Source organism: Bubalus kerabau, chromosome 5 (genome assembly GCF_029407905.1).
Source record: "Bubalus kerabau isolate K-KA32 ecotype Philippines breed swamp buffalo chromosome 5, PCC_UOA_SB_1v2, whole genome shotgun sequence".
In the NCBI taxonomy this organism is placed as follows: Eukaryota; Metazoa; Chordata; class Mammalia; order Artiodactyla; family Bovidae; genus Bubalus; species Bubalus kerabau.
The window spans coordinates 55917068-55944826 of NC_073628.1; the positions used below are offsets into that span (position 1 = coordinate 55917068).

At 55.1% G+C, this 27759-nt stretch overlaps 1 protein-coding gene across 2 annotated transcripts in view; it reads right to left on the minus strand.

The window, feature by feature from the left end:
* Positions 1–293: 293 nt before the first annotated feature.
* The window catches only part of PLEKHA6 (pleckstrin homology domain containing A6), a 73248-nt gene continuing 45782 nt past the window's right edge, over positions 294–27759 (minus strand). For both annotated transcript variants that reach the window (XM_055581711.1, XM_055581710.1), the window contains exons 9-24: positions 25503–26019; positions 24952–25038; positions 19035–19103; positions 17755–17835; positions 17324–17473; positions 16469–16564; positions 14851–14962; positions 13579–13718; positions 11177–11306; positions 10795–10901; positions 9783–9959; positions 8173–8340; positions 7953–8086; positions 7318–7463; positions 2792–2915; positions 294–2179 (exon numbers count right to left, since the gene is read on the minus strand). In XM_055581711.1, the coding sequence (XP_055437686.1) occupies positions 2800–2915; positions 7318–7463; positions 7953–8086; positions 8173–8340; positions 9783–9959; positions 10795–10901; positions 11177–11306; positions 13579–13718; positions 14851–14962; positions 16469–16564; positions 17324–17473; positions 17755–17835; positions 19035–19103; positions 24952–25038; positions 25503–26019 (2230 nt within the window). In that variant the 3' untranslated portion in view covers positions 294–2179; positions 2792–2799. The remainder of the gene's footprint in view (positions 2180–2791; positions 2916–7317; positions 7464–7952; positions 8087–8172; positions 8341–9782; positions 9960–10794; positions 10902–11176; positions 11307–13578; positions 13719–14850; positions 14963–16468; positions 16565–17323; positions 17474–17754; positions 17836–19034; positions 19104–24951; positions 25039–25502; positions 26020–27759) is intronic.

A 27759-nucleotide genomic window follows, 5' to 3' on the forward strand; every position in this document is an offset into this window, starting at 1 on the left:
AAAATAGATCTGTCTTAAAATAACTCCTCTCCCCCTCTTTGGATCAAAAGGCATGGGGTATGGCCGCAGTATGCTTGGAATGATGTGGAAAGGAAAGGAGAGAAAACGGGCCTGGGCAGGAGTTTCAGGAAAGGATCAGATGTCCAAACAAATATATATATATATATTACATATACATCTGCAATATGATAATCTTCACAAAACATATATTAAGGCATGTAAAGCAACATAAAGAGCCAGCTTTATGAAAAAGAGGTGAAAAAGAGGTCACAGAGGGGCAGACATTAATCCTTGGTATTTCACATGTATTTCTAAAAATATCACTTAAAAAAAAGACACAAAGAAAGGGAGAAGGCGTGGAAGGACCCCAAAAATCTGCTTTTTATGGATGGACAAGGTGTGGGAGAAGACGGAGAAGGGAGAGAAGGTTACCTGGGAGCTGATCCCACCTGTCAGTCTATGGGGGAGAAAGGACAAGTTTGGGGTGCTTGAGCTGTGCTGAAGATGGGAGATGCAGCCAAGGGTCACATTTATAAAAACCTGCTAGATGTGAGGGTGAGTGAATCCTCCTGTCTGTAAACCCTCAGAAACACGGGAATGTCTTAAGCACCTGTAACAGTGCCTGGTACGTAAAAGGTGCTCAGGAAATATTTGTTGAGTGAATTGTCAGCTTTACTCGCATATGAACCATAACTGCCCCAGCCACGAAGGAGTGGAGAGGAATTGCTAGAAGATGAAGTCATCGTTCTCAGGGTCTCTGAAGGTCAGGTTGAAGTCTCGGGGAAGCAACCCTGGCAAAGAGAAGGTCTAGGGGCCAAGGGTTTTCACTCTAGCTCCTCCGTCCTCTCTGGCTACATTCATCTGAAGGTGGTGGAGCGGAGGGACAACAGGCTTTGCTCCTATCTCTCCACCACTGGTCCCCTGGCTACGCAGGGTGTGAATGAGCCACACGAGAAGGGAGACCCTCCAACAGCTTCAACCTGTCCCCGTGTGGGACGCCTAGGATTGAGAGGACTCCAGAATCTGGCCTACCAGGCTCAGGCCACATCTGCTCTCCTGCCCACAGCACATTCCAGGGGGAAGGAGATGAGATGGTGTCACAGAAACATTTAGGGAAGGCCCCGTGGCTGATCACATGCTCCACACCCCGACCACCCCACACCTTCTGGTCTTCCAGCAGGACCAAGACAGGTCCTTGTCTCTGCTCCTGACCCCAGGACGGGGAGGCCGACGTCAGGCCCAGATCCAGAAGAAGCTGTCTCCAGCCCGCGCTCCCCGGGCCCTCAGCGCACAGCTCCACCCCACAGCAGCGTGCTCCATGGGGGTCCTGGAGCTGGCAGCCCCCGATCCCGGCACCAGGTGGGGAGAGCTGAGCTGACACCTGGCACTGTGCCTGGCACTAACCTGAGGCTCCACCCCGGGGAAACCGACCCCATTCCCTTCTCATCTCTGTCCTCCCCCTCCTCCCCATGCACGAGCCCTGCCACTCCCTTTCCTCCTGCCCTCCCGAGACCTCTCCCCCTCTCTCTGCTACCCCTTCTCAACCTGCCCTCAGACGCTGCACACACTTGCCGCTTCCCACCCACGGCCAGCGCTCCCCTCTGGGAGCCGAGGAGCCTCTCCCATCTCTCGTCAGCTTGTCTTTGGCTCAGGCAGGTGGTCAGTCTCCACTGGACCCCAAAGGAGCACCCAATAAACCGGGATGTGCCAAGACCCTGGGCACCGCTGGACAGCAGGGCGGGGCTGATGGAAGGGGATGACGGCAGGCCCCGCTCTTGGCATCGAGCGACAAGTCCTAACCTAAGAGGGCCCAGGGTGCATTCCCCACCGCATCTTCTCCACCAAGGCATGTTCCCGCAGGGCTGTTACAACCCCAGCCAGGGCCCCAGCGAGGCTCCCTGTGCTGAGGGCAGCGGACAGGATGGCGCTCCTCACCCCGCCACCTGACACCCAGCCTAGGGTGGCTGTCTGAGTAGTGAGGACCTTGGGCCGGAGCCCCGGGGGTGTGGACACTGCAGTGTCTGTGCTGCTGTTGGGCGACCCCAGCCCCTGGCCTGGATCCCGCAGCATTCCCGCGGGAGCGCAGGGGTAGGGGGGCCAGGGTGGGCTGCAGGGCAGAGGCGGCTTCAGAACGTGGCTCTCTGGAGCTTCGCGGCGTTGGCTTCAGCCAGGGCTTGCACTGGAGGAGAGAGACGCGGGTGAGAAGGCGCTGCACGGGGAGGGCCCTCCAGCCCACCCGCCCAGCAAGTCTCTTCTGCAAAAACCACCCCTCAACCCTGTGAGAGGGGGACAAAGGAACAGAAGTCAGTTCTTGTTCAGCTGCCTGATACTGAGGGGCTGTGTGCTAGGGGGAAGGGACACAGCCTTTGCCTAGAGCTGTCCGGGGCCACTTTAATTTACAGAAGACCTGGGCACCATCTGGGAGAGATAAGATCTAGGAGAAGCAGCTTCTAGGGGCTTCTGAGGCAGGGAACAGATGGCAGGCTTGCAGGCTGACAGGAGGTGCAGGGGTGGGGAGCTGGGGCAGCCCTCTGACAGAGGACAGGAGCGGCCTCTGTCCCGTCTGCTCCTGGAGACGCAAAGCCACTGGCACCGCAGCTTCCGGGAGCAGCCCTGCCAGCCGGCTCCAGCCCAGCACCGCGCGGGATGGACAGACGGAGGGGAAGAGCGGCGAGGCGCGCCGGCGAGGGGAGAAGCAATGGCGGGCAGGATGGAGGGTGCAGGCGGCTGGCGGGGGAGGGCAGGGGTCCCACTCCCGGGGCTGGATGAAATACGGTAGAAAAGTGCTTACGTCAGAGCTCAGACCCGCATGACATGGCTGCTGTCGGCGCCCCGCGGGGGTTCAGACGGTAGGGGGTTGGCTGGTGGAGCCGGGGAGGCAGGGGAGGTGGGAGGGCTTGGGGTGGCACATTGCACTGGAAACAGAAATGAACAGGGCAGTGAATAGGGGCTGCGGGGGTGGGGGGTGGGGAAGCCGGAGGCATGAGGCCGGTGCCCAGAGCAAGCGAGGCCCTCCTCCACGCAGGGAGCAAGGCAGGAGGCAAGCAGAGAGGAGCGCTGAGCTTGGGCATCTGTTCAAGCTGAGCAGAGCTGGTTCCAGGGTCGCCATGGAGGAGAGCACGGGGCCCCAGGGGAGACCTGGTCACATCCAAGCTCTGCTGAGAACCAGGGTGACTGGGGGTGAGGCTGGCCCCTCTGAGTCTAGAGCTCCCCTTCCACCTGTGCAGCAGGGAGATGCTCATACCTCCCCTCGACTGTGGACAGGGTGAGGGGTGGCACCTTCAGAGGCAGTGATATCACTGATGACCATGATTAATAGTGCAGTAAAATCACACTAATCCAAATCACCAGGCCCTCATTCAAAGACTCAAAGTGGAGTGATCCCAGTGTTTATCAGCTCCACAAGGACAGAGGCTCCTGATGGGCTTTAAACCAGTCTAACTTCGACTGGAGGGTTCAAAAGCGATTCCCCGCTGTCACTTGAGATCTCTTTTCATCCATCCAGGAAAGGCCAACTTCAATCCACCTCTAAACAGATCATTTAAGCCCGAAACTGGTGACATTTGAATTAATGAGATTTTACTCTATTATCATTCTTTTCCATGCTGAGAACAGCAAAGTGAAGGACAAGGAGTCGTAGTGTTAGGAATAAGCTCTGCAAGTCTCTAGACCCCCGTGCTCCCTTGGTGTGGATGTGGGAGCCTCACTCAGGCTCAGAGCAGAACCAGACCTGGGCCAGGGTCACACTGTCTCCCTCCGGAGAGGGACCCTTGCACCGGACTTCCCAGATCCTTGCTCCCACCCTGCCTGGGCCCTCATCACCTTCCCTGGCCTCTGCACAGGAGAAAGGGCCCACGCAGCCCCGCGGCACATCTGTACATGCCCACAAACATACAGAAGGAAGTGATCCAGTCTGCATGGGTCCAGCAACACCACACCTTTCTACTCAGCGCACACAACTCATGTGTGTGTGTGGGCACGACTGAGCCTGTGCCTCGTACACAACCCAACACACTTGTCACTTTTCATACAAATACATCCACAAACACCTCTGAAGCACACATCCATGTGCACACCCGTATCACAGATCCAATGGGTAGTTGTCTGGTAACTTCAATTCCTAAGAGTCAAAAAACCAAAACCTAAGCAAAGAAGATCTTAAGGAAGCCAAATAGATGCTACAATGTGCATGCAATAAAGCTCTTACAATTTATTCACTGAAGAGTTCCTTGGAGTCCAGATACTCTTATTTAAACACAATTATGATAGGTGTTGACTTGCTGGGTTTCTAGCCCATGAGAGATTAGAAACAGGAAAATTAGGAGAGGGAGAGAGAATGAGGAGTTAAGAGGCCCACTGAGGCACAACTGGAGGCGAGAGCACCTTCTGTGAAAAGGAGACATATTAACTTTAAAGCCTTCACAGTCTGGGAGCATTTAGCAGGGCCACAAATAGATCTGTACGGATTAGAGACCCCAAGGGCATCTCTTCCACAGAGGTCAGCAAAATAAGGACATTTATAATGATACTCTAGTGGTAAAGAACCCCCCTGCCAATACAGGAGATGCTGGTTCGATCCCAGGTTGGGAAGATCCTCTGGAGGAGGGCACGGCAACCCACTCCAGAATTCTTGCCTGGAGAATCCCCATGGACAGAGGAGCCTGGTGGGCTGTAATCCATGGGGGCGCAAAGAGTCAGACACAACTGAAGTGACTTAGCACACGAACATGCATAATGATACTAAATGAGCGAGAACAAGACAATTAATCTTAATTATGTTAAATACAACCTCTAAGAAATTAGAAAAATACTAAACACAGATTATGAACATGTCCATCAAAATAAGTTCATATATGCAGCACATAGGCATTGTACAATGTGCTACTTCAGCTGTGTGTTCACAAGGACTACCACACCTGCACGTATAAATAATCAGTCACACGTATTCACGTTCATGAGGCTGTGCTCTCTCCATCCTGCACACGTCGGTGTGTTTTCACAAAAGTTCCATACACACACTGTGCACAACATATACACAAATAGCCTCGATCATCCATCACACTGCAAAGAAAGCCCATCACATGTAAATGTCTGCATTTTTAAGCACCACCTCCACCTACATATTGTACACTCACAGCAACAGTTTCCCAAACACCACCTGTACTGATAAATAATGGGTCTCTGCACAACACCCATGGGCATTTTGCACACACAGACACACTCCTATATGTGCAAACATTCCCTCCACGCATGCCTCACACACGTGAATATACACACACGCATGTGTGCCTACACCCATTACCCAGCACAGACACCGCAACGACACCACGCCACGTGGACAAACCTACATCGCCCCATCCTCCATGTGCTGCGCGCCAGGACACTGACAACGGCTACAAGCTCGCCGCCCGCCTCAGCACCCGGGCCACACGCTGCACTCGGGGCCTATCTGCACCCCCTGCCCGCTGCACCAGCCCACGGGCACCCTCTCCCACACAGCGTCTGCCGTGCCCGGCAGAGCTCTGGGAACGTGAGCCACAGGTCGGGGCGCTGGGGACAGGGTAAGTCTGAGGTCTGGCCGGGCCACAGCCATGTTTTAAATAGTTGGGGTTTTGGCAAAAGCAGGGTGACCATTTGCTTTCTGCACACAGACTCTGGAATGTAAGCCCATGTGTATCAAGGGAGAATCTGAGAAGCCAGGGTGAGCTTTGTTTTCACAACGCCTTAGGTAGGGGAGCTGTAGCAGGGAAAGCCAGGGGCTGGGGAGGGGCAGAGAAGTTTTAATAGCGCCGTCTGTTCTAACTCTTGAAACAGGAAGTTGCCTTTTGCCCAGAGCATGTGGAATTTGATCTTTGGAAGGTATGGGTTCATTTTGTAGCTAAACTACAGGGCGGTTGACAGAAGCTTCCTTGTAGCCAAACTGGTTCTGCTGCCTTTTGGCTGCAGGATGGGGCTCTCTGAAGCCTATCACTTCTCTTGCTCTCCTCTCCTGCCAACTGAAAGCTTGTTTCTGAAAGATCTCCAAGGACTTCCCCTGGCCACCCATTCTAAAGTCCATTTATACCCCAACTGCTAGTAGCTTCTTCCTTAAAGCTTACTTAGATCCCTTTTTGAAAGGCTGTATCTCAAAACGCTTTGGTTTCTGAAAATATCCATATTTAAAATAGCTAGAAAAACCACAAAAGGCTCTTGCTTCTACTTTAGCTGCTGCTATTTCAACTAATATGACCCCCAGCACTGGGACTACCGCTCCTACAGCAGGGGAGCATTTACTGAGCAGTTACCGAGCGCCAGGCACGGTGCTAGCTGCTTAGCACCCCTTGTTTCCATCCTCACACCACTAGACAGGTATCTTGATTTAAACTTTACAGATACAGAAAACAGCCAGGACTGAAACCCTGTGCCACTAACATGAAAAGCCTTTCCTTCCTCTGTGTGTCTAGCCACGATCCTAATCTGACACTCACCCAGGGCATTAGAACTGTGGCCAGCACGACTAAAGTTATCACAAGCCTGGCATCCATCTAGGGCATTTGTCTTGACTGGCCTTTGGAGCCTTCCCCCTCTCCATCTGAAGCACCTTTCATGTTGAGGAAGAGGGAATATTCTGTCTCCCAGGCTTCGTGACTTGACCACTTCCTGCACCACAAAGCCTCCCATTCACAGAGTCTCTTCCATTCTTCCCAGTTACATTCTCCTCTTTTCCAGGGTGCTTCCCTTCAGACGGAAGAGAAGTTAATTCTACTGGCTACACCCCGTAGTGTCCACTAAGACCCCCTAGCCTTTGTGTCAGTGTGAAGTCAGCTCCTTACACTCATCTTTTCTTAGCAGGAAAGTGGGTTTGGGTCAATAGCCAAGGTGGTGACTCTATTGGCCACTTGTACCATCTTCCCTTTTCATTCCTGCTATTTGCCTGCAGCACGAATGGGAAGTTGGAGAATGCCCTGGAACACTGGCCCTCACTCCGCCATACTCTGGCACACACTTGTATATCTCCCCATCAGGCTCAGTCATCACCCCTTCTCTGGGCCTTTCCTGGACCTGCGCAGGTACAGCGGCTTCCTGCGCTCCCCACACGGCCTCTGGCCATTCCGCCAACCAGCAGCGAGGCGGGTCATCGTGACTCGGAGCTCCCAGATGTCAGCGACTCTGGTCCCTTTGCACCCTGTGAGCCTAGCACAGTCTCCCTGGTGCTCAACAAGCGCTCATCCTGACCTCAAGGAACACCTCCCTGCTCTATGCTCGCCCCTGCCACACTGCCTCCCCTACTCCTGGGCAGCCGGTCTCCCTGGCAGAGCGAGGCCCAGCCCCTCTCACCAGACAGCATGCGGCCTCTGCGGGAGGCCTCGGTCGCCAGGGCACAGGAGATTTCAATCCGCTTCTCCTGCTCCTGCAGCTGGCTCTCTGAGTCCTGGGGCACGTCCACAAAGTCCCCCTCGCCGACGGGCACCACGTTCTGCATACTGAAGAGGCACAGACACACAGACATGGAGGGGGCAGGATGGTCCAGCTGGCTTGGGGGACCTGCGGGCTGAGGGTGGTGGGGGTCCGGGGGCCTGTGAGTGTGCAAGCCTGTCCCCTGGGGTGAGTAGGACCCTGGCAAAATGCATGTCAGGACCCCTGCCTGCAACATTTCAGAACGAACTAGAAGGTTTAAGAGAACACTCAGGGCAGCCTTGATGGGGAAAAGAAGTCAGCAGAGGCCAACTCATCCGTTTGTCTCGATGAGAGCACATGCATGCGCCCAGGAGGTCTTTGCGGCACCGAGGGCTGCGTCACCGACCCGGCCACGTGTCTCGGCCCAGTCTGCCGCCTCAAACCACTTCTTCCACGGTGGGAGGCTTGGGAGAACCAACCACATGTCCGGGCACTAGATTCAGGAGCACTAGTGCCCTCGATGTCCTGGGTGCCAGGGTGGGCGGAGTAGGTAGAGGTCACCCGAGGCCTGTTACCTGGACTTGGCAATGAGCGTCTTGATCCTCTCCACCTTCTTCTGCTTCTCCTTCAGCTCCTCTGGGCTTAGGGGCATGTCGGGCTCCAGGTCAATGTACCGCTCAGGGATGAGGACTTTGTCCGGGGTGGAGAGCTGTGGAGAAACGCGGTCACCACCTCCACCCCCTTCTACAGTCCCCCCACCCCCACCCTGTGCTGCTCTTGCAGGACACTGCTCACCTCCTTGTTGATATCCACGTCATAATGCTGGGGCTCCAGCTCCATCTTGCGGAGCCGGGCGATCTCCTCCCGCGGAGTCTCGTAGGCCTGCCCGCCGGGCTCCTCGGCTCGCAGCGCCGCCTCCAGGTTGGAGATGTCTACCTCGTGGATGCTGCGGTGGCGGCGCACCTGGGGGGCGGCAGAGTCAGGACCACGCGGGGCCTCTGTCCCGCTGCCTCCAGGCAGCCCCAACCACGCCGGGGTCCTCACCGGCCCTGCCCAGCACGCCTGACCTGGCAACCACCCCACTGCACCCACCGCGCCCACTGCAAAGCTACCCTCCTTCCGTGGTGCTTGTCCAAAGCCTGCTCACCTACAAGGGTGCAGAGGAAACACCTCATCACTGTCTCCTGTCAGTGCTTGTCTCTCTCTGCCCGCCTCACCTGTGTTCACATCCTGTGCCATATATTTTAAGTAACGGAATCAGTGTGTCTTACATGGATCTCTAGCCTTATCACATGAAAAAAAGGGCAGGATTTATGGGTCATAATTTTTCTGTATTTCTGAAATTTAGTGGAAAGAGAAGTTAGCCCCATAGTTTGGGCTATTCTTAGCTCTGCACTTAGGAGCTGTGTGGCCCAGAGCTCCTTAATTTCTCATGACTTTTTCCCCGGTCTCTAAAATGGGGACAAAAGCCCATCTAGTCAAAGCTATGGTTTCTCCAGTGGTCATGTATGGATGTGAGAGTGGGACCATAAAGAAAGCTGAAAGCAAAGAATTGATGCTTTCTAATTGTGGTGCTGAAGACTCTTGAGAATCCCTCGGACTGCAAGGAGATCCAATCAGTCAATCCTAAAGTAAATCAACCCTGAATATTCATTGGAAGGACTGATGCTGAAGCTCCGATACTTTGGCCACCTCATTTGAAGAGCCAACTCAATGGAAAGGATCTTGATGCTGGGAAAGATTATAGGCAAAAGAAGGGGGTGACAGAGGATGAGACAGTTAATTAGCATCAGCATCTCGATGGACATACATTTGAGCAAGCTCCAGGAGATAGTGAAGGATGGGGAAGGCTGGTGTGCTGCAGTCCATGGGGTCATAAAGAGTCTGAAGCGACTTAGTGACTGAACCACAACAACAGGGGGGGTAACACTTCCTAGTCCAGTATCCTTGAAACGACTAAACGAGACGAAAGGGCTGGGACCTGTATTGCAGCATGCGCTGGTGCGCTGTGATGATGACCTTCAGCCGCCCCCAGCCCAATGTTAAGCGCACAGGAAATGCTCAAGAAACATGGACACATGATGGCTACTTCTAGGCTGTGGATTCTGTACTATTCTCTACTCAATGAATTTTGTATAATTCACTTCAACTAAAACAATCAAGGCATTTCTTTTTGTGAGTTATTTTTCTTAAAACACAAAAGAGGCAAACACTTGTTGCAGTATGTCTTCTGCCCAGCGTGGAAGAAGCTTCCCCAGGTTTCCCAGTTGCCTGGCTTGGGTCCTGGCCCCTCCCTGCTGAAACCTCCTCCTCCCCCAGGCCCCTCCGGCTGAGGTTGACCATGCCTGGTGGTGGGCAGTGCTGGCAGATGCCAGGCCATGTCTGTGGGGCCGGGAGGACGTTACCACTTTATAGGCAGGCCGGGCACCGAGGTCGGGGGCCGGGCTGGGTGGGAGCTGCAGACTCCTCCGCTTGTCCCTCGCGGAGCCGCTCTGGCGCCGCCGCATGCGGTCCATCTGCTCCTCCACGCTCATTTTGGCCTTGCCCTCGCAGGGAAACACAGCACTCTTGGGGCGCTCCTGCTGCGGGGGGAGGACAGGGCTCAGACTGGTGCCCTGCCCTGCCCTCCGACTTTTTACCTGCCAGTATCCCTTAGAATTTCCCTTCTCTGGGAAGCCTGCCGGTAATGAGTTACATCGTGAACCCCAAAGGGTACATCTAAGTCCTAACGGCTGTATCTGTGCATGTGACCTTATTTGGAAATGGAGTTTTTGCAGGTGTAATTAAGCTACGGAGCCCAAGATTTGATCATTTTCAACTGTGGTGTGTTCTAAATTGAATAATGGGTGCCTTTATAAGCAACAGGAAAAAGAAGACATATAGAGTAGGTGACGTGAAGGTGGGGCAGAGACTGGGGTGGCATGTCTACAAGCCAAACAATGTGTCTACAAGCCAAATGTTGCCAGCAACAACCGGAAGGCAGGAGGGAAGCACGGAATGGGTGTTTCCTCAGCCTGCACATACAGCCCACCTTTGGACACCTTGATTCTGAACGCTGGCCTCTCTAATGGTGAGGGAATAACTTGTTTTCAGTCACCACATTCGTGGCATTTTGCTAACTTCCTAGGAAACTAACACAGTGCCTCTGGCCAGCACATGTATCTTTGACCATTGACTTTTGTGTTTGTTTCATCGGTGGCACATTATAACAATTTTGTTCAATATGCTGTCTTGATTATGCACAGCTTCCTCGTCTCACGGCGTGTTTCCTCTAAGCACTCCCCCACTTCCCTTCTGTCTTGTTTTACTTTCCTCCTCTAGCTCCGGGCTTCCTGAACTGTGACAGGCGGCCACACAGAGGCTGACTCCCAGACCAGCTCCGGCGGCCAAGCTCGGGGCCTGCGGGCGTGCACTCACCCGGGAGGAGAGGCCATTGGTGAGCCCGTTGGCACTCCTCCTCACCACCCTCGATGGGGTCACTTCTTCATCGGTGGGTGACTTGGTCCGTGGGGGTACAATGCCCACTGCAGGGAGACAGAGTGGCCAGTGGGTCCCACAAAGAGGGACACAGGGCTGCCCGCTCCTCAGAGGGGCTCGGCCCCGCCCACTCCTCAGAGGGGCTTGGCCCCGCCCCTTCTCAGGAGGCTCGGCTCCGCCCCTTCTCAGAGGGGCTCAGTCCCACCGCTGCAGAGGTGGAGGCCCAGGTGGGGAAGCGCTTTCTTGGGTGTGAGCGAGCACCTCTCTGGGCTCCCTTCTGGTGCGAAGCCTTGCTTCTAGGGGACAGCGGGGCAGAGGGTACCTTTGTTGAGAGCCGCCTGCTTCTCTGCCTCAACCTCTTGCCTGGTGGACACAAGGCCGATGTCTCTAGAGGTGTCCAGGGGGGATGTCTGCTGGGGGTCTCTCTTGCTTTGCTCGTAGCTTGCCTTGGGCTAGGGAGAAAGGATGAGAAGATGGATGGATGGACGGTGCTACAGTAACCTCGGAGAACTTGGCCCTGGTGGTGATGCTTTGTTTTGCAATGGTTGGAGTGCCAACCTTTGAAAGAGACATGGAGCAGGGAGACTGTGCACTCACTGGCAAGTGGGCAAGGATGCACTTGAGCCTCCCACCCATGCCAATGTGGGGCCCTCTTGTGGAATGAGGGCTCAGGGTCTCCAAGAGGCCCCCAGTTAAGGCTCATCAGAGAAATTCCTTCATGGCAAACATGAAATGTACAGACTTGCTGTGAGCCAGAGGAGGAAGGACTGGAAGAGGGGGCCACAAAGCCAAAGATCTCTGAGGATTCTATCGGGTTTTCCAACAAGAAAACCAGATGAGTTTTGTTGGAAGGAAAAGGGCATTGGGGTTGTGGACTCCCAGAACCGCGTGACTAGACCAGAGGTCAGAAACTAGCTCTGGCCCAACTGGAGAGCTTGGGTGAGTCCTACCACCTGTTTTTGTCTGTAAAACTGAGGTAATGATGCCTGTCCTGCCCACCTCACCGGGCAGACCCTCAAGGGTTGTGCATATTACCAGTAAATGGCTGAGCCTGTTTTACGACTCTTTCTACTCAGCACGCAACCTCTTCCAAGCCTAACTGCACATTTCTCCTGAACCTTGGCTAGCGATTCAGGTGAGAGAAGGAGCCAGAACAGGGGAGAAAGTGTGTGTATCCTTACATTCTGGGGGCTGATGAGGCCCAGAGACACAGGCAAGGGGAGAGGGAGAGCGTGGGGGGACGGGGGCTGAGGTGGACCAAGGCAGGAAGAGACCTGAACGGCGCTGGTGGGGATGGGGCGTCGCGGGGTCTCCGTTGTCGGTCATGCTGGCAGGGAGCGGGTCCCAACCCACCACCCACAGCCATGGGCTGCCATGGGGCAGGGCAGCAACGCAGTTTTCCATTGTCCACAGGAAGCAAAAGGGGAAAGAGGGCCGGTACGAGGGCCTCAGCCATCCCTTTGCTCATCCCAGAGTCTGACTAGACAGAGGCCAGGAACGCTGAGCTGTGGGAAAGTCAACCCTGGAACAGGGTCAGTGACTTGGTCTCCTGCGGGCCGTTCCCTCCATCCCTGCCCTCGGGGCCCGAGGGCGCTGGGTACCTGACCCCTGGCTGTCTCACCACCGCGGTGCCAGGAAGGGGAGTTGGGGTGCGGCCAGAAGCGGCTCTCGCTAGGGAGTGGAGGCACAGTGGGAGGAGACTCCAGGGGGACGTAGGCTTTGGGGAGGGGGGGCCGCGGCGGGCCGGGCTCCTGAGGCAGAGAGAAGCCAGAGCGTTAGGAGGAACAAGAGCAGCCGCTGTGAGAGCAGAAGAAGAGAACGTTAGCAGAGGCAGACGCGACACTGCAGGAGCCTGGGCGGGCCGGACCGCCATATTCCCACCTGAGCTGGGGCGGGCCGGGACCCCCTCACTCCCACCCAAGCCTGGGTGGGGCAGGACCACCACACTCCCACCCAAGCCAGGGCGGGCCCAGGACCACCTCACTCCCACCCGAGCCAGGGTGGACTCCGTCTGCAGCGTAAGCCCTGCCTGCCCGTGACGCCCTCCTGTACTGAGGCCCCAGCATGTTCTTCAGAGCTCTCTCCTCATCACCACCCCCATCACTCTGGGCACATCCTCCCTTCTACCTCTGTTCTGCCATCTCTCCTGACTAATGCCTTCCACCTGTCCTTCTACCTGCCCCAATGCTTCATGGCCCAGCTTAGATTCCACCTTCTCTTTGGAACATTGGCGCTTCTGCAGTCTGAACCGTGTGGCTCAATACTGAGACACACGCCACCACGTTCCAGAGGAGGGCTGTTCATTGTGAACGGGGTAAAGCCCCGCAGGCATCTTTCTTGAGAGGGCCTCATACCATCCCTTGCCCAGTCTCAGAAAAGACTTGCTGATTTACTGACTCAGAAAATGCTTCCCACACTGACTCTCAGCTCTCCTGTCCCTGAAACAATCCCAGATTTAAATTTCTATTAAGTGTTTGGTATCTTTGCTAACCATCATGGAGCTCAGGAAGACTGCCCTAAACGGCAACTAAAAATGATAGCTAGAGATAAGAACAGGCAAAGGAGAAATCTGGAGTGAAGTTCACAAACTGGGTGTGAGAATGACCATCTTAGTGAGAAAGACAGAGCACTAGGGGCCTCTGGGGAGGAGATGAGCACAGAATTTGTACAAATGAGGACTGGGTCTTCCCTCCCCTGCCCACCTTACCCACGACCTCAGCTTACCTCACTGAAGCCAGGCTTGGTGGGGGACCCCTGAGAGCCAGACACCAGGGAGAAGGGGCTCAGTGGGCTGGTGAGGCTGGCGGAGCTCAGAGGGCTGGCGGGGCTGTTGGAGCTGTAGGTGCCCGAGGGGCCAAGTCCTCCTTGGGGAAGCAGAAGAGGAGAGAGGTGAGGACAGGGGCAGGGCTGTGGCCTGGAGTGTGGCCGGGCTCTGTGGTGGGAAGGCAGGGGGTGGTTTAGGGCGTCAGGGCCACCTGGCCTGCTGAAGGGACTGGGGCTGGGTCACAGGCTGGCTGTCGAGAGGCAAGCTGGGCAGGAAAAGATAATGGATGGAAATAACACCACTGCCTCCAAGGGTCACAGAAAGCCAGACCAAAGGCCCTGGGCTGAAGGAAGCAAGACACTAAGCTAGTGGTCTCAGATCACCGGTTAGCCCATGGCTCCAAAATCACTGCAGATGGTGACTGCAGCCATAAAATTAAAAGGCACTTACTCCTTGGAAGGAAAGTTATGACCCACCTAGACAGCATATTAAAAAGCAGAGACATTACTTTGTCAAAGGTCTGTCTAGTCAAGGCTATGGTTCTTCCAGTGGTCATGTATGGATGTGAGAGTTGGTCTATAAAGAAAGCTGAGCTCAGAAGAACTGATGCTTTTGAACTGTGGTGTTGGGGAAGACTCTTGGGAGTCCCTTGGACTGTAGGAGATCCAACCAGTCCATCCTAAAGGAGATCAATCCTGGGTGTTCATTAGAAAGACTGATGTTGAAGCTGAAGCTCCAGTACTTTGGCCATCTGATGCGAAGAGCTGACTCATTTGAAAAGACCCTGATGCTGGGAAAGATTGAAGGCAGGAAGAGAAGGGGACAACAGAGGATGAGATGGTTGGATGGCATCACCAACTCAGTAGACATGAGTTTGGGTAAACTCTGGGAGTTGGTGACAGACAGGGAGGCCTGGCGTGTTGCAGTTCATGGGGTTGCAAAGAGTCAGGCACAACTGAGTGACTGAACTGAACTGAGGGACAGGAAAGCGCTGTGCTCTTTGTTTGACCTGTTCCAGGGAGGAATCAAGAGATCAAGGCAACAGCCTCTTTGGTGTATCTGGTCTGTTCTGGGTGGGGGATGTTTCTGGAGCCCTGAGAAGGCCCAGGCTGGCTCTGAGCATGGTGTGAGGGCGTGCAGAGGTACAAGTTGGCAGCTGTGGGATGGAGACCAGAGACACGCTTTTTCTGCTGAGGCCAGGAGCCCAGGAGGCTGCTGGAGAGAGCACCCACCTCTGTGCTTGGCTGTGTCTGTGCCCCGGGATGGGTTATTCTTCCTCAGCCCCTCCATTACATCCTGGATCCTCCAGATCTCCTTCTGGATTTGCCGGTTGAGCACCTCATTCTGAAACGGCCAGAAAGCAGGTCAAAGGAAGTTGCTACCAAGGAGCGTCCTGGCGGGAGCATTCCCACGCTCACGTTCGCACACACGTCCCTCCAGCACACGCCTTCTTCACGGGCAGCCTCTGTCTCTTCAGCTTCCAGAACTGCGGGAGAAGAGGGCTCTGCCATCGCAGCAAAGAGCCCTCTTCAGTAAACGTGTGACCTCAAAACCAAGAGCGAGGACCTGTCCCTCTGATCCCGCCCCACCCAGGGGCGCTCAGGATGGTCTTGGAGTGACCGCCCCTTTAGGTGGACACTTGGTGGTGGCCTGTTTTCCCGGGGCGAGAGCTTCAGCTTTACTGTCTTGTTTCACAGCCAAATAGCCCTTCTGTAATGCCCGCATCCAACTTCTGCCTAATTGCCATGAATTCTCCTCAGTTACAGTGTCCACTCCTTGAAAATCAATAGCTCCCTTGATTTGGCATTCCCTGTGCCCCCCAACCCCTACCAGGGGCTGCGCTGAGTGCTTTGCACACATGGACTCACTGCGCTGCATAGCACCTCTCTGCGGCAAGGACAGCAGTTGTCCCCACTTCAGAGGTGGAGAGGCTCACGCCCAAGACCGTCTGTCAGTAAGCAGTGCGGCCACCATCTGAATCTGGGTCAACTTGTCTCAAGAGCCGGCGCCTTGACCATGATGCTCTCCCATCTCCCAAAATGTGCATGTCGAACTGAGGCCTTGCCCACAGGACATGGTGGCGCATGGGGCCTCCGGCCCTCACCTCACCCACCTAGACAGCTGCAAGGTTGGGTGGTAAGCTTTGTTACCAGGAAGAAAAAAGGGGAAAGCAGGGTGTTAACTGCCTCAGGGAGACAGGGCTTACAAAGCGAGCCAAAGGAGTGGAGCCTAGGGAGAGAGAAGACAGAGGGAGGAAAAGAAAATGCCCCCAGTGTCCATCCTCCTGCCTCCAAGCAGGCGTTCCTGACCCATCCCAGAAAGGAAGGCCTCTTTCCCGTCTAAAAACTCGCCATTGTTTACATCTGCATGTCTGTTAAAGTCTCCCATGCTTCAACTTCTCTTTGTCCCCCAAGATTTGACAGAACTAAAGAATGTTCCCACATTATCTTCACCCTGAAACTAAGAGTCCGTTTTAAGATGCCCTGAACTCCAATACTTTGGCCACCTGATGCGAAGAACTGACTCATTTGAAAAGACCCCGATGCTGGGAAAGATTGAGGGCAGGAGGAGAAGGGGACAACAGAGGATGAGATAGTTGGATGGCATCACTGACTCGATGGACATAAGTTTAGTAAACTCCAAGAGTTGGAGATGGACTGGGAGGCCTAGTGTGCTGTAGTCCATGGGGTCGCAAAGAGTCGGACATTCCTGAGTAACTGAACTGAACTGAACCTTGTCTTTCATTCCAGGACAACCTCCTGGTTTTAAGTCTCTGAACTCTCTAAAGCATGAAAGGAAGATACTATGGACCAAAGGACAGGGGCCCTGCCTGCCCGGAAGCCCCTTCACCTGGAGGTCCAAGCTGAGCTGCTCCCAGAGCTCGTCGTGCAGGGCAGAGACCTCTGCCTCCAGGCTCTCATACTCCATGGTGCTGTTCGCCAGGGCCTGCAAGGGGAGGGCTCACTGAGAAGCCGCAAGTGCCAAACCGCCCCTCCTCGTCCTGCCTCAGGCCGGGGCACCTGGGGTCTGGCAGGTCGGGGAGGAGGACACGGAGGGATGGAAGAAGGCACAGGGCTGAGACAGTCTGATGACAGGCAAACCCTGGCCTTAGAGGAGGTGCAACTGCTTAGCCTATCGTACGCCCAAATAGGAAGAAAACAGGATCTTCTCCAGACAGGCTGAAAGGGGCTGATCTCACTCCTATGCCCCTTGTGCTCTCCCCAGCGTGGGTGACAGAGACTAAAGGAGAGCCAGAGGAGTCCACCCTCTGGAGGCTAGACACCTTCCTCCCTTTGGGCTTCAATTTTCCCGGGCTTTTGCTGCTGCTGTCTGCGTTGGAGGGCCCGCCCGGTGCCTACTAGGAAGTAGCCAGGGTGGCATGTTGCCAATGTCCTGGTTCTCCAGAGAGGGGAGAGAAGGGGTGCGCAGCAAAGCTGTTAAAGCAGCCGAGGAAGTAAGTGGCCCTCAACTTCACTTTGTCGTGAACAAATCCTGGCACAGATGTGGCTCGTGGGAAAGAAGCCAAGCTCCCTGGTGGAGACTCGATGGGATGAGGAAGCTTGCTGCCATTTTGCAAGGCAGCATTAAGGGCTTTGTTTATGCCCCTCCCAGACAGCTTGCTCTTACCCTCGGGGAGAGCAGGGACTAGGGGGGCCCAGGCTGGGAGGGGTGGCTCTCCTGCGCAGGGTAGGAGCACAGGATTACCGTGGTTGCCTGAGACAGCTCCACCCGGGTGTTGACGAGCTGGTTCTGCAGCGACTCCTTTTTGTGCAGCAGTTTCTCTGGGTAGGCGGGCTGGCTTCCAAACATCTCCAGTTCCTGGTGGGTCCCCATCAAGGCACTTTCCAGACTCTCCTGAAGAAAGGCAGGGGAATGCTATGAGGAGCCCTGTTAACTCCTCGCTGGGGCTTTCAGCAGCAAGGGCTGGAGCCACAGGGGTTCAGCCAGGCAGCTTAGCGGAGGTTCCCTCACACTGGCCAAGATCCCCAGAGGAGCTTCAGCAGGGCTGAGTAAGGGCAGGACAGAGGTTTGGGGAGGGACAAAGCTTCACCAGCTGAATTAGGATGGAGGAGCCACCTACCCCTTCTCTGGGCCAGGCCCCGTGTGCCTGCGAAGGACAACCCCACGGCTCTCACCTTCTCAGCTCGCAGCTGCTGCACCAGCCGCTCCTGCTCCCGCACCGCCTTGTTCTGCTCACACAACTTGCCCAGCAGCTTCTAGGGTCCCCAAGAGGGAAGGGAGGGAGAGAGAAGGAAGTCAAGGGCATGGCCTGACGGGGAACTGGGAACTGGATGAGCAGGACTGGGCCTCTGGATACCACCTCCTTTCCCCTGCCCAGGAAGTCTGGACCTTCACCCTAACCTTGGAGGCTCCTGGGAACAGGAAGTTGTCTTCACCTTGGGGCACTCCCCAGAGACCCGTTGGGGGAGGAGATGGACTTATTCTCTGAGGAAGCGAGTCAGCTTGAGCAGGGAGAGGGCTGAGAGCTAAATGTTGAGTTCCTGCTCGCCCCTCCTCTTGGGGGTGCCAGTTCACAGGGGCTGAGGCGATAACACGGCCTCACCTCCCAGGCCTCCAGGTATGTATGCATCGGAGGGGTACACCGGTTTCCGAACAAGTCTTAGTAAAACCAGTGAACAACGTACACTGGTCCCGAGGCCCATGGGACCCTGACCTCCCCTCCTCCTTCCAGAGCCTCAGGACGGCTGACGCTGGGGTCCCTCTGAGGTCTGGTCCTGGCCTGCACGGAGCCTGTGCCCTGCCTGCTGGGCAGATCTGCCACCCACACAAGGCCAGTGGGAAGAGGCAGGTGAGGCCCAACTTGTTTCCTGGGGAGACATGTGCTTTCCTGTGTCCACACCTGTATTCACGCCACTCCTCAAACACCCCCTTGGCTCCCTTCTGTGGACCAAGAATCTTGTCCCCTGGGTCCTTTACTTCAAGATTGGCTCATATACCACCTGCTCGTGTCCCGGGCCCACAAGCTAGCATGGCGCCCAGCCCTGCCCTCCTGCAGGCCCAGGGACAGGTCTGCTGAGACCTGAGCCTCCTGTTGCCCAGAAGCTCCCTGAGGAGGGACCGGGCCACAGTCTTCCTTCCAGGCACCTGGGGCTACTTCCTACTAAAGTCTGCGTGCCTGAAATAAGCATGGGCCACCGCTATAGACAAGAGGGCCTCGCACTCAGCGGAGAAACACGCAGCCACGATGCCAGGTAGGGTGAGCAGTGAGGATGAGAAGGGGCTGAGGGGGCTCGGGCAGAGAGCACTGTCTCTGCAGGGAGATGGGACAGGGACCAGATTTGTGAGGGGCCACAGGGGATGAGAGGGGGCACAGGAAAAGCCCCCACGGGGAGAGCCAGAATGAGGGGGCAGCGGTGGGGCCAGAGGGGCAGAAGGAGCAGTAAGCTGCTCTTACGTCTGTGTCTTGCTCGTTCAGCTTGTAGGTGTGGAGGCTGTCCTGGAACACTTCTGGGTACGGAGGGACCTGCAGGAACAGGAGACCAGTTACCGTGGCAGAGGGCAGGGCGTGCGGGCACGGGAGAGCTGACGGCCCCGCCTTGTTCCTGCCACCGGCCACAGCCTTCCAGCTCAGACAGCACCCACTCCAGAACCCGAGGTGAGCCAGCGCTCTGCCCGCTGGAGAGCAGGGGACGGCCCGGCTGAAGCCCGTCCCAGCGGTTCTGGAGGGGCTCCAGCGCCGGGTAGCTCCCAAACGGCTTATGCGTAACCACCGTGGGAACAACAGTTAAGTCTCGGCTGGTTTTGAGGATAAGACCTGGGAGAAGGAAGGAGCATCGGAAGCATCTGAAAATGACTGCCCTAGTAGACGACGTGCCAGTCCCAGGGACTGGGCCTAAACCGGAGGCGCCTCTCGGTCGGGCAAACGCGCCTTCCACTGGCGACACATGCAGCAAACACAGCCACTCTGCTCAACAGTGTGACCGGACGGCTCCACACCACACCCCCATGCTCCCCACCCCGGCGACTGGTAAGCAGACACCACACGCGAGGAAGAAGTCCTGGACGCTCTGCGATCACTGGCATGGCATGAGATGTCAGGGCTGGCTATGCTGATGGTTTGGGGAATGAGCCCGGTTCACCCACGAACATGAAGAATGGAGGCGACCCCAGGAATGAAAGGAGGAAGGCCGGGCTGAGCCCAGGGGTAAGGCCTGGCAGGGGAGCGGCTCGACCATGCACGGGAGGCGGGAATGATGCTGACGGGAGCGTGCTGCCAGGCAGAGGCCTTACTTGCATGAAGAGCTGGGCGCTGGGGGAGGAGCTCTCCACCATGCGGTTCACCACACTGATCAGAGCCTCGCTCTCACTCATCTGTGGCAGAGGGAGGAACGGGAGGCTCAGATGCAGTCCACGCGGGGTCTTCCCCACGCCTGCCTGGGCTCCAGGAGACAGCGGAGGGCGGATCCTCCTGGGGCCTCCAGCACCCTCTCTGCTCTCACCCGTCACTCACCCGCTGTGAACTCTGGTTCAGGACCTGCACCAAAGCTGCCCACAAGGAAAGGCCATGGCAGGGAGGCGGGAGGTCGCCGTGGCCTGGCCCGGGCCCAGGGACACCTCCCCGGGCGCCTGAGCATTGCGGAACTCACCCCCTGGCCCAGCCCTCATTTCTCACTCTGGTCTGGTCAAGGACCACACGGGCAGCGGGAAAGGCCGATCTCCCCAGACGGGAACTAAGCGAAACAACTTTAAAGAAAATGCGACCTGCTCTTTGGATGGGCCTTCACGTCGGTTAGGCACAGGCCTCTCTCCCCAAGTCCTGCCCACCTCTGCTCTAGAGTAGAGAGGACTGTAAAATTCTGTTTCCAGAGCTGGGCTGATAGCATCCATGCTGACCTGGGATGATGCCAGGGAGCAAATAAGGAGGTCAAAGCAAGCAAGCCATGTTAGAGAGACACCAGACTGGGACACCGCGCTCCCAACATGCACTCTATGCTTCAGAGATCTTCAGGAATATGGAGGGGGAAGACTGCTTGCCAAATGAAAGAGAAAGAGCGGGAGGAAGGCTGAGGGAGAATGAGAGGGTGAAGGGAGCACCGGCCAAGCAAACCAACTGGGAAGGCCAGCATCTCCCCCGGCTCCAGGGTGGCAGCGTCGAGTGTAGACACATGGGGGGGTGTCCCTGGCTAAGTCCCTGTAACTCGGCTGATCTGCAGGGGAAGGTGGCGGAACACAGCGGGCCTGTGCAGAAAACGCTTCCAGGGGAGGGAAGTGAGTAAGGGGAGGGGCAGAGCCGCCTTAGGGCAGATCTTCTGGGGTTAGAAGATTTTTTACTGCATTTTTTACGCTTGTCTTCCCAGTCTGTGTTGGACCCACACATATTTCCCTCCTGCCTGGTTTGGGTGGCCGCCTAAATGCAGCCTTGCTTCTATACTCTGCAGGCAGGGCAAGGGGCACCCTTCCAGCTCCATTCACAGGCTCTAGTGCATGTTAAAGGGCTTTCCTGGGATCTAATTTTTCTACTTTGTTAGCCCGTTTGGGAGTTTTTTTCCTATAACATAAAGTGTGATTTAAAAGGCTTCTAAAAGAACAACTCTAATATGAGGTTGAGTATTTGTTAAATGGTTAAAAGTCAACAGGACATCAACTACGTTTTCTGTAGGGTCTAAGCTCAATTCCTATCTTCTTAGAGCCTGTGCACGTGTGTGAGCGTGTGTGTGTGTGCTGTGTACAGGTGTGCCCGTGTGGTATGCGTGTGACTGTATGTGGCGTGTGTATGTTCACGTTTGCTGCCTGTGCGTCGGGCCCGTGTCCCATGTATGGGGTACACGCGGATGCGTACAGGACAAGGAATATCCACCAGCACATCAGGCTCTGAGAAGGCGAGGCCCAGGCTCTTGCTGGTCCCGCACGGGTCTCACTCCTTCCCCAACCAGGGATCTAAAACAATAAAGGAAGCGGCAGCAGTCTCGCCCTGACCCACCCCCGCTGTGCTGTGACTCCCAGCATGGTTTAGCCCGTGTGGACCTTGCCTCTAGGGGAGTTCCTGTGTGCCACCTTCTGTCTCTCCAAAACGTTAGAGAAATCTGGTGAGAAAGCGCCTAACCCAGTACCTTATACTAATACGTAGCGCTGGGGTCACGGGTGGTCAAGTTAGTATTTTTGAGTTTTGGAAGAAAACGAAAAAGTGATCATATTAGCAATCACTACCCACATCAGTGTCTGCCAGAGGGCTCTCATACGCCTTCTCACCTGGCTCTCCCAAAAACTCTGAGGCACAAAGGGCAGGTCCTACAAAGTCCATCTCATGACTGAGAAAACAAAGACCCAGAGAGACCAAGTGACATTTCCAAGGTTTAAGGAAAGTCCTTGTAAACAGCACAGTTGGAACTCGAGTGTAGTGTCTGACTATATTCCGGACTCTTCTCATCATACAAAACTGTCTTTTAAGAATATTATCCTCTATCTAGGAAGAGCTCCTCTGAAACGTTATTCCTGAGGCCTCCAGCCCTCCTGTGAGGGCAGAAGCCCCCAGGAAGGGGTCCTGACACCTGTTCTGCATGGGACAGCCAGCCGCGTGGACGGGCTGCAGGAGGAAGGCCGGACCGGGAACCCTGCCACTCACCAGCCCACAGCCCTACAGACCCTGCTTCCTGCCAGTGCTTCCCAGCCCTGAGCTCTGGCAGGCATCCTGAGACTCACCCACACACAGCCTAGAATGCGCACAGTGCCAACAGCACGTGCTCCTTCTGGGACTAAAATGCCACGTTCTTGGGGACCGGGAGCCATCGCTGATTAAAGTGTGTGTATTGTGTTTCCCAGTGCCCAGGGTCTCCCACGAGGCTGAGCTCACTGAGACACCATGACCCTAGGAGATGAAAGTCACATGGCTTGTGACTAGAACCACCAGCAGTTACAGCCCCGTCCTCTGATACCATGTTTGTGGTCATCTCCACAACATTAAGAGCACAAAATTAATCTGATGAGGTTTGACCCCAACTTCTTCACGTTAGATGTTTCCTCAGCTGTAAACTGAGTCAAAAGCTCAGTCATATCCAACCTCTGTTGTTCATTGGCTGCGTGTCCTTGGCATGTTATTTGATCTCTTTGGACTTTAGTTTCACCGTTATTTAGCTGCCAAGCTGTGTCCGACTCTTTTGTGACCCCATGGACTGTAGCCCACCAGACTCCTCTGTCCATAGGACTTCCCAGGCAAGAATACTGGAGTGGGTTGCCACATCCTTTTCCAGGAGATCCTCCTGACTCAGGGATCAAACCTGTATCTCCTGCATTGGCAGGTGGATTCTTTACCGCTGAGCCACCAGGGAAGTCCTTAGTTTCATCGTATCCTGTACAAAACGGGGATAATAACAACACCCACCTTGCAGGGTTGTTATAAAGATTAAATGAGTTAGGATCTGTAAAGTGCTTAAAATAGTATGGGGCACAGAGGAAGCACCCGATTACGGTAAGTCTGCCCTTGTTATTATTACTGCCTTATTCTTTCCACCACCCTAGGCCACCTCCACCTGGACCTGGTGCACATTCAGATCCCCCATGATTTGGGGGTACACATCTGAACATGAGTACATCCTCATATAAATGCCCAGCATATTGACCCCTGACCTATCTAAACCCAGTATCACAGCTTCATTAGCCTCAAAAGGCACGGCAGCCAAAGGAGACAGCCCAGGTAGTGGATTCCTTCCATCACACAGGGACACTCAATGCCTCTTCAGGATGCTCATCTGTAACACTGGGTTGGTTAATATTCCCTCTGTCTATGGCACTGATTTCTCAGGAAAACATAAGCTGTGTATACAAAAGAACTTTGCAGAGGAACTAATAAATATACTGAATTAACATAAACTAAAAAATCATAAGGGCAGGTCTGTGGTCCTTCATTTACAAATTATTGAATTTAAGCACAACCTGGAATTATGGAATGGGACAGGCTAATTTCCCAGATTCAAGGTGAACTATCCTTAGCTTTAGGATTTAGTTTAGCTTTAGGCAAAACTCCTGTTTTAGAGCTCCTCCCTATCTCTGCAACTCTCTCCAGCAAAAATGCAAATTGTTGCCTGCTCCCTGGGGGCATTTCCATCTGGGCTGAACAAATAGATGGCTACATTAATTATTCATGTGGTGATTTACTATTCTCCTTTCCCCAGAAAACTCCCAGCTGTCCTAAAGGGCTTTGCAGAGAAGGGGTGTGAAGCTGTAAACCAAAATATAAGCCACTTTGTTGTGCCCTGGTTGTGCCAACAAAGGTTGTTGAATGGATGGAAGATGAGGAGGCGAGGAGGAGCAGGCAGACGTGATGGGAGGGCAGGGGGTGGCAAGGGGCACCAGCTCTGCCTACCTGCTGATCCAAATACTCTAGGTTTCTTTGCAACTGAAGGTCTAAAAGTTCATCCTACCCGGAGCCCGAGGCCCAACAGCAACACAAACAACAGGAACACAACAAAAGAAGACAATAAAAAAAGGAAGCAAAGCAGTTAAGAGTTAGCTGGGCAGTGACAAAGAGGGGCCACCCTGGCCCTGAGGGGTCTAGGGAAGGGAGGGGGCAGAGGAGGGGCACACGCCGTGGCTCCCGGTAGGCCTGGCCCTCGCCTGGGAGAGGGAGGAACCAGGAAGCCACCCAGGCAGCACTTTCTTTCAGCTCTGCATTTTCTGGGGAAATCCACTGTTTCTGGGTGGGTGCATTTGCTCTGTGTCAAGACTACAGAGTTTGGACACACGCAGAGGAGACTTGTTGAGGGAGGTCAATCACAGGCCCTTGGGGACAAGGACTCTGCCTGTTGCTTCCAGAGGCTCTCCCAGCTCTCAAAGTGGAATATCTGTATCAAGTTCTCCAGGAGAGACGAAATTCTCAGGAGAACAAATTCCAGGAAGAGACACGAGTGGAAAGGTGAGACAAGGTACAAGAAGACACAATATGGACTCTTCCTCAATCCCACCTCTCGTCTCTTTCCCCGAAGTAACATTCCTGGAGAGGGCAAGCTCGAGGAAAGTATACTTAGGGGGAAGAAACCTAGATGGCCACGCCTGTTTGGGGAGCGCGAGCCTAAGTTTTCTTCCCAGCCTGCAGCCTAAGCCAGGCCCCTCTGCATACCGGACAGGGGCTGTCCTAAGATGCAGAGGACGGGGACATCTCACGTTTCCAGGGTTTGTCCCTGCTCCTCTGCCCTGTGTCACTGCAGAGAAGGGGTAATTAGCACCGCACTCGGTATTGACGTTAGAGTCCAGGCTGCAGGGAGGAGGTATCCAGAGGCTGCCAAAGACCAGATGGTCCAGGCACCGGGCACAGAGCATCCGTCCTCCCCTGGGAGGAGAGGGCCTGAGGGGAAGCGGAGTCGGGGGAGAGGACGTACCATCTTATCGTGGACCGTGGGGGATGGTGGGTAGTTGTAGGGGAACAGTCCTGCAGGGACTGGCCGCCTGTCTCCCAGGTAATCATACTGGAAGAGAAAGGGGATTGGAGAGGTGAGGCTTCAGCTGGGACATAAGCTTCCCCACCAACTGCAGCTCAAGGTCAGGGATGCTGTATCCTGTCCTGGAGCAGATTTCAAACTAACATGGACAGCATTCACCCACTGCAATATGATTGCAACGATCTGTCCAGGTCCTCGAGGTCTGAAGCAAACAGAGCCTCTCTGCCCTCTTATACAGCATCAGGGCTCCTGGCACAGCCTGGGGAGGGGCACAGAGAGCAGTGTCCCTATGTAGAGGCAAGGCGACTCCTCCATGGACAGGACCGCAGGGCCAGTGGCCCCGCCCCAGGAGCCACCTTTGGTCTTGTGGAGCCAGCTGAGAGACCCAAAGGCCCCAGACGCCCCCGCCTCTCCATGTCTTCTCGACAGACGGCCTCAGGCTTCCGAGGGACCTCAGGGGCTGAGGAAGGCGGGGAAGGCGGGGGGCTCACCTTGGGGGAGCTGATGGATCGCCTCATCACGTAGGCGGCAGGGTCAGCGTAGATGTCCTCACTGCGAGGCGGCAGCCGCTCAAAATGGGCCCTGGGCGAGCGGGCGGGGGAGTACACGCGGCTGCGGCTGTAGGAGCCCTGGCCGGGCGAGCGGGGCACGGAGTGGGAGCGGGGCTGCAGGGACAGGCGGCGCAGGGAGCTCGAGGCGGCATCCAGCTCGTCGTAGTAGACGGGCTGCCGGGAGGGGCTGGGGATCCAGACGGTGCCATCCGGCCGCCCAAGGCCAGCAGGCTCCTTCCACTCGCGCAGCTGGAAGGCAGGGCCGCCTCCGTTCCGGAAGGAGTGCCGCTTGTCCTCCAGGGCCCAGGGCGGGCTGATCCGGTCGTAGGCCGGCATTGAGCAGATGCTGTCCGGCCGCACCCCTGGGGGGTAGTACTGGTAATCATCAGGGAATTGGGAGGAGTAGGGGCTGTAATACTCAGGGACCCTACGGGACACAGGGTAGAACCTAGAAGGACTGAGAGAGAGAGAGGACTCTGTAAGGAAGCCAGACAAGACAGGCCTGTTCCCGGTCACCTGCCTGTGCCCCAGCCGCCCCTCCCTGTCCTCCAGCCTAGGGCGGGTTCTGACTATGTGGATGTGCCCTAGGCTGACCTTGCGTGCACACAGAGGCATCCACTGCCCACGCACAGAGGCTTGTTTCCAGAGGTGCAAGAAGGACCCGTCCTCAAACTTCCTCCCTCAACCAGCTCCCTGAGGCCAGAAATTTCACTATTCAGAGCTTCCATCCTTGTCTCTTGAAAATGAAATACCCTAGGGAAAAACTTGAAGCCCTTCAGCCATCTCCATCTCAGCATGAACCAGTTTCTCAGATCCTTTCCAGAGAGGCTGCGAGCAGAAAGAAGTGGAGTGTACCAGGCCCCTGGAGGTGGGCAACAGAGGACACACAGGGAGCGCCTTCCCTGATTTCAGGGTCCTGTCAAAGACTCAGCCAGTCGGCTCCTGGGACTCAACCCAAGCGAGGTGCTCTCCCCAGAGCAGGGCAGAGCACCACAGTGAGCTGTTGCCTGCAGCCCCTGGCGCTGCCCAGAGCCCCAGGGAAGGAGCGGTAACCCCACCTGCCTGATGAACATACTCAGGTCCAATAAAGGTCTTCAAATATCCAAATATCTAATATCCAATAAATGTCCTCTATCCAAAAGACATTTAAAGATATCCAAAAGAAAAATAAATGTCTTCTATCCAAAATGTCAAATATCAAACAAATTCAAATATCAGATATCCAATAAATGTCTTCAAATGAAAGCCAGTCATTATTATCTAGTAACAGATAGTAATAGAAGTAATTGATGCTTTTGAACTGTGGTGCTGGAGAAGACTCTTGCAAGTCCCTTGGACTGCAAGGAGATCCAACCAGTCCATCCTAAAGGAGATCAGTCCTGGGTGTTCATTGGAAGGACTGATGCTGAGGCTGAAACTCCAGTACTTTGGCCACCTCATGCGAAGAGGTGACTCATTGGAAAAGACTCTGATGCTGGGAGGGATTGGGGGCAGGAGGAGAAGGGGACGACAGAGGATGAGATGGCTGGATGGCATCACCGACTCGATGCACAGGAGTCTGGGTGAACACCGGGAGTTGGTGATGGACAGGGAGATCTGGTGTGCTGTGATTCATGGGGTCGCAAAGAGTCGGACACGACTGAGCAACTGAACTGAACTGAATAGAAGTAAACTTGTCTAGAGGATAGAACTAGGGCCAATGAGTGGCAACATCTTTCTTTTTCAAAAAGTGTTTATAAATAATGGCTTTCAAACAGTTAGAGCCATTCAAACACAAAGCGAGTTGCCTTGGCAGTTAGTGAGTCTTGCATTGCTGGAAACACTGGATGTTATACAAGGTGGGAAGCAGGGATGGATGTCTAGCTGGAACAGCTTTAAAGGCCCCTCGTTGTGACTGCCTCCATATTTCAGTCCACCCAGTGCCCTGTGGGGCTTCCCTGGTGGCTCAGATGGTAAAGAGTCTGCCTGCAATGCAGGAGACCTGGGTTCAATCCCTGGGTCAGGAAGATCCCCTGGAGAAGGGAGTGGCAACCCACTCCTATACTCTTGCCTGGAAATCCCCACGGACAGAGGAGCCTGGTGGGCTACAGTCCATGGGTTTGCAAAGAGTTGGACACGGCTGAGCCACTTCACTTGCCTTTCCTCTGTTTATTATCCTGGGCGAGGCACTGGGCGCTCTGCCCACTTCCTCTGAAGG